The 7,023-nt window shown below is 30.1% G+C and overlaps 1 protein-coding gene across 1 annotated transcript; it reads left to right on the top strand.

The window, feature by feature from the left end:
* Window positions 1-426: 426 nt before the first annotated feature.
* On the top strand, window positions 427-5,408 carry LOC110033931. Its single transcript, XM_020738110.1, has 4 exons — window positions 427-554; window positions 1,074-1,211; window positions 1,451-1,621; window positions 5,017-5,408. Exons 1-4 carry the CDS (start codon window positions 474-476, stop codon window positions 5,113-5,115), a joined length of 489 nt encoding a protein of 162 aa, XP_020593769.1. The 5' UTR covers window positions 427-473; the 3' UTR covers window positions 5,116-5,408.
* The last annotated feature ends 1,615 nt before the right edge of the window (window positions 5,409-7,023 follow it).

Here is a 7,023-nt window from a genome sequence, read left to right as displayed (position 1 = left end):
AGATATGTAAAGACATAAACGCCCCTAAAAATAATTAACCTTGTAATTCTTAATTTGGGCTTTAAGAAAAGAAACATGACTGAAGCTTTTAAAATAAAAAAGCACTAATTTGACGGTATGATTAAAAAAAATTCAAAAAGTTTATCTTTTATATTTTATTTTTAATATAAAATAGCAAAAAATTTATGGCCATATTTTTTATTTTAATGAATCAGCATGAGTTAGGACTTTTTCTGAATTTAGGGTTTGTAATCCTTAGATCATATTCAAAGAAATTTAATTACTGACAGAATAATTATATAGGCTGCTATATACGGTTTATTATTTTAGAAAATTAATGAATTAAGGCTGTCTGTGTTAGAGACAAAAAAAAGTATTACTTATAGATTTAAGAACCTCCCTTCTAACTCGTGAAACATCATCAACACCATATCAAGCTTGAACTGGAGCAAGCGAGAGGGAGAGAGAGAGAGATGGTGTCGAGAGAGCAGCAGAAGAGAGCAACTCTGCATGAGAAGTTTCAACTTCTTCGTTCGGTGACCAATTCTCATGCAGTAATTTCCATCTCATTCTTATAAGGATCATTTATTTACTGTGTGAAAGCTTCAATTTTTCTGTTAATCATCACCTCTATGTAACTAATCATCGAATCATCATCATCATCATCCTCTTCTTCTTCTTCTCCCCTGATTCTGATCTGAAAACCCTATTCATGCCAAATGCTATTTTGATGCTGTTTTATTAAAATAGCCTGCTAAAAAAAAAAAAAAAAAAAAAAAAAAAACGTAACATGCTTGTGGACAGGCTTACTATGGTTTACTGTCATGTTACCATAAAATCATTTCTTGACTTTTTTTTTTCAAAATAATATCTATTATGTATTCTTGGCCTCATGGAGTTAATCACCGTTTAATCTTTCTAAAGCCATGAAGATTATTAATTAATCCATCTTTAGTGCTTTTAAAGCTTAAACCTTTTCCGCTAAATTATTTTTCACAAATATTCACTTCATAATCAAAGAACAAAAAATGTCATGACATACAGCTTAACAAACCATTTTTACATCGTGGCAGCTAAACAAAAAATCCATTATAGTAGATGCTTCAGACTACATTGAAGGTTTGAAGGAGAAGGTTGAAAGATTGAACAGAGAAATCTCATATGCACGAAATATTATCGCGGGAGAAAGCAACAAATTTACCAGGCCAACGGTAAGTCTTATATATTTGCAAGTTTTATATGCATACCACACAATCCATATGTATTTACATGTCTTACATCAAAACTTCCATTTTTGCATGCATGCCTGCTTCTTTACCTATGAATGAAAAAGGTGTATTATTAAATTTCACAATATGAAAGATTTGGGTAGTACAAATATAAAAATTAAAATTTAAGTGTTATTGATTAATTAATTTATTTATAAGTATTATTGTATATGTATTGGCAGGTTACTGTTGAACCTCTGGAGAAGGGGTTTCTAATCAATGTGTACTCTCAGAAGAGCTGTCCCGGTTTGCTTGTCTCTATTCTTGAAGTCTTTGAAGACTTAGGCCTCAATGTTCTTGAAGCCAATGCATCATGCACTGAGGCTTTTCGTTTGGAAGCATTTGGAGCAGAGGTAAGATGAGAAAAATTTCTTTTTTATTTTCTATATATCATATAATTTGCATATGTTGCAGGTTGATGATATTTCATTCATCAAAATAAACAATGAAATAATTATTTAAATCTTTTGCTTTAGAGGCGATTGCAATTATCTTTGAGTTTTTCATTCTTAGGGAAAAGAATGAAGGAGCTTGTTTATCCTTTATATTGATCCATATGTTCTTTATATATATATATATATACATATATAGTCCATTAACAAACTTAACCTGAACACCAAAATATTTTAGAGATTGCTTCTCAATCTTTTATTTTAGGGGCATTTGAATATAATCCACATAATTCTTATATATTTACATATCTAACACCTAAATTTTCATATTTACATACTCACCGGCCACTAAATTATTTTACATCATATAAAAAATATCACTATAACTAAATTTTTTAAAATGAAATACAACTTTCTCGTGCATGGTTATCAAAGTTTTTAAACATAAATATTAAATTTAACATGTTAGATATGTAAAGACATAAGAATTACATACTATGTATGAAAATTTATACATAAGGACATTTATTTTAGTTTTTTTTTTTTTTTGTTCTCATTGGGCTTAAGTTACAAAAGTTCATAAAATCATCATATTTTAAAGCATGATATAAAGCCAAAATATTGAGTTCACCGAGGTCCAACTGAGCTTGTGTCCAATATTCTATAGACATAGTTATCCACTCTATCAATAATATAACTGGGCAATTAATTAAACCCATTCTAAATCAAAATTCAAATATGTTTATTGCATCACTCTAAATGCATTATCATACAATTTAACCAAAAAAAAAAGGTATGCAATTAAGTATGAGTGATCATTTGAAGCGATGCGTTTTCTTGGCTGATCCAAGGAAATTTACACTTGAACCAAATATCAAATATGGAATTTACAGTGATATCAGTTAATAGCCTACACTACACGTGATGCAAGAGGGGCAAAGTGGGCATTTAAAAAATCATTTTGCATAAACACCTCATAGCTCTGAAGCATAATAAAAAAATTTAACAGAGATAAAAAGTTGAGGTCAAGATTTACAGAATCATTTTTAAACAATATTATGCAGAAAAATAAACTTCCATATGCAATAATGTTTACTAATGAAAATAAAAATTACAAGAAGATTAAAGTCCAGAGCATCCAAAGAGGAGTTACCTGCAAACCAAGTGTAATTCATCAAAAGTGGTATCTTGATCTTAAGAGAAAGAAGCCAAACAAAAATCAGGCAGAACAAACTACAAAAAAACCATCTAAATAAAGAAATTGTCAGAAATCATTTTCTTATTTAGTCGTCCGATGCTCACCTAAAAATCTAACAAAAAGTCGCATACAGTAAAGAGATTTTTCATAATATTTCTTCTTATTTCCGTGAAAATTCAATTATGTAATAGTTTGAAATATAAATAAAAAATATTTTACATATTTGATTAAGATATTAATTAAAATACTTAAAAGTTGCCTTATATTTTTAAAATATGTTAATTCATTTTTATAAATAAAAAATAAAAAATATATAGAAAAAACGCATTAAATAAATAAAATTTTTAAAAACAAAAATTAAACTCAAACAATCCCTAAGTGTCTATACCTTGCTCCTAAATTTTGAAATCGATGTGCATGATGGTTGTTTAATTGGCCTTGAAACAAAGAAGCGGGTCTGATGTATGAACAACTTATCTGAATTTTTTAGGGTTTAATATTTCTTGTTTTAGGAGTTAGAGCAGTTATGGGGACTGCATTCACGTGAATAAACGAAGTCTGCTCTTCTTTTCATCAAATTTATAAAATAATTATATATATATATATAGAAAGAGAGAGAGAGAGAGAGAGAGAGAGAGAGAGAGAGAGAGAGAGAGAGAGAGAGAGAGAATGACCGTAGACTCTATGTACTTCTTACATGATTCAAGAAATAATGATCTATCCACTAAAGAAGCATAATAGATATTTGCAGTGTCCTATAATATTCTCTTTAAGTATTGTTTCTCTTAATACAATAAATGAGATAACTGTAAGGGATCGGGGCCATGTAAATTGCTTATATTGTCTAGCAGTTAAACCTCTGATTTTTGCAATATATTTGCAATAATATATATTACATAGCTAAGATATGAAATATTGTCCATTTGTTAGAAACATAGCCACATGTCGTGTAGAAAATACAAAATCAGTGAAGAACTTTCATCAGAAGTCATTGGCATCCACAAAGCCAACAAAACTACTAAAAGAGAGATTTAAATAGAACAAATAGGCAAAATATTGATAAAAGAAAACAGAAGGGTATAAATTCATGATTTATCTTTTGATATTCAAAATTCAAAATTTTTTATTTTTTTTATTTAAGTTCTAAAATAATAAATTTCTCAGCTATCTTATTTCTACTGGTTTAATAATGTAATTTTAATATATTTATGAATATATAAGAATGACATGTAGCACCTAATTTTAAACACAAAATGCTAAATTATGATAGAAAAAGTAAAAAAAAATATTAATTTATTTATATAAAATTGATTTTTTTATCTTTATATTCTAGTTAAATTGTAAGTATACCTTTTCTATTTGTTTAACTAATTTTCCTTCTCTAGCTTCTCCAACTACGTTATCTTTTATATTCTAACATGGCATATCATATGGTCAATCATATTCTAATTTTATATCTAACATTATCAGATCTGAAGATGATATATATATATATATATATATATGATTCTGTTCGGTGAATGAATGAGTAAAATTAGAATGATCTTTTAAAATGTTTCAAGAATAGTCAATTCATAAATTGAGTCACTTATTTCTATGTATTTACAGATCTAACATATAAACTTTACCTTAAAAGAATATTTAAACTATATTTTTATATTTATGCCATTGAAGTCTTTCATATCACATCAAAAATATAAAAATAGTTAATATTTTTTTCATACATAAATAAGATGACGTATATATAAAAATTAAGGTTTAGTTGCTTGATAGGTAAATATATAGGAATTGAGTGGTATGCATGTAAATCTCTTTCATAAAAAATAAATAAAAATTTAACCCCATATGCATGTTTTGTTATAGTTATTAATTACATTAAATTTCAATTTGAATATTATACAATGGCATGTAAAAATAAAAATCGCACTTCTTCTTTGAGAAAGTCTCTCTACTGTGGTCAAGAATTTCTTGTTGACCGAATATTAAAAGTTTATAGAGAAAATTACATACAAAGATTATTCATACATAATATGAGTTAATGAACCGTCTCAGTAATAGTAAGTTCCTAATATTACTACACATTATATTAGCTCATATAAGTAGCAACATGCAAAACTAGTAATCAATTCATTGCCACTTACAGTCTCATCACTTGCAGGAAGTGATGGAAACTCTAGACGCTGAAGTTGTGAAACAAGCTGTTCATCGTGCTATCAAGAACTGCACAGAAATCGAAGCAGAAAGTAGCGAGGAATAAATCTACATCATTGAGTACTGCACCCAATTAATTTGATCGATTTCATCAGAATATTTCTATTTTCTTCATTTTGATTAGTATGATTATGTTAATTTGGATGTTTTCGCCCCTTCAAAAAAAAAAAAGGAATCTGTCGATGTCATGAAGATTTTTCTCTTCTCAAGAATATGCAGATGGATTGCATATATGGCTTTTGGAAACTGTATGTTTTCAAGTTGTATGATTATAAATAAGGGATATGTTCAGATGATAAATAAGCAGTAAGAAAGGCATTAAAGGCCGTTAATCGATTTCTCAGCAAACAGAAAAGAACTTTGCATGAATATTCAGAAGCATGGATATAAATTGAATATGGCATTCATCTAATAGTCAATATATATATTATAAATAAGGGATATATTCAGATGATAAATAAGCAATAAAGATGGTATTGCAATATATATATATAGAGAAAAGGCCAAAGACTATTATACTAGCTTCCAGCCCCCTCTATTGTGTCTAACAATTTGAGCACCACCTCCTTAAGGGCCAACTATGTTAGAGAGTATTCGAACCGCCGAACTGAGGAGTATATATATATATATATATATATATATATATATATATATAAGAAAGAGCAACTCATGGCTCCTTACGTGTTAATATTAAAAAAAGTAATTACAAATTTGTAGTGAAAGAGGGTCCCGCTACAAAAAAGAAAAAATTACAGCAATAACCACAGTTCCTGAGGGTTCCTCCTTCCACATTACAACTCCACCCAAAAAAAGAAAAAAAATATATAAAAGGATAGATGTAGTAGCTCAAAATAACATGTATCCAATCAAAATGCATACCCAAATAGGGTAGTATACCAATGTGAACATGTATAAAGGAGAGATTAAGTAAAGCAGTTTTCGAGCCTGAGAAAAGACATCCAAAAGGTTGGGAAAGGCTTCAAAAAGCAGTTCCAAGAGGATTCCAAACCTGCAGCTCAGAAACAGAGAAAACACCAAAAAAAATAAAAAAGGATGTAAGTGGTCAAAGTGCAAGAAACCGACGAGAGAGCCCCGCAACTTAGAGCCTCTAGTTCAGACCAGAGCAAAGGGAAAACCACGGCCGTTTGAGCACACAACTCTCCAAAGAAATTACCAAATCCATTCACAGATAACAGAAAGGACAGGAGCAAATAGGAGAGATCCCCCAAACCAACCCTCGGCACAATCCATTCACAGATAAAAAGATTAAGGGGCCCTGGGCCTCCCAAATGGTTTTTATCGAGGATAGCAGTGGAGCCATGAGCCTCCATGCAAATAAAGTAATGTCATCCATCATATAATGTAAAAACAAGAATATAATGTTGTCTACAACAGCAGGCCCCCCAATCCAAAAGGACCATAAACCTCCATTTTGTACGTAGAAAAGAAGTAAAACTGTATAGATATAGTAAATCGTATAGCAATGCTTTCTTATTGAGTAGGCTCACATCCAAAATACCAAAACAGGAAAGCACAAAATGCCCTTCTCCAGTGTTCCACAACAATGCCAAGTAACAAAGTCCAAGCAAAATAAGCAATAGAAAAGCTACACCACCCTTCCAGTAATTTGGAGCCATGGGTCTCCAAGAGTTGATTTTTAAGGTGTTGAGTGGAGCAGTAATACCCATAACTCTAGAATAATGAAATAAAAGGAGCATTGCGCCTCCAAATTTAAGCACCACATATTTGTTGTAAATAATATACGATGCCCAACGCCTAAATTTTCCATCACAAGAGGCAGGCAACAACTCAATGAAAACCACAACAAAAAAAAATTAGCATCTTAAATATGGTGAAACCATCATATCACTAAGAATATATTTACGGAGAGGGGAAGGAGGGCAGTGCCCACCAGAGGAGCATTCAAGCTTAATTTAGACAGCCAATCAGCAGG

This window comes from Phalaenopsis equestris, unplaced genomic scaffold (genome assembly GCF_001263595.1).
Source record: "Phalaenopsis equestris unplaced genomic scaffold, ASM126359v1 Scaffold001309, whole genome shotgun sequence".
In the NCBI taxonomy this organism is placed as follows: domain Eukaryota; kingdom Viridiplantae; phylum Streptophyta; class Magnoliopsida; order Asparagales; family Orchidaceae; genus Phalaenopsis; species Phalaenopsis equestris.
The sequence above is the reverse complement of the archived record's forward strand: the minus strand, read 5'-3'. Positions and strand labels throughout refer to the sequence as shown.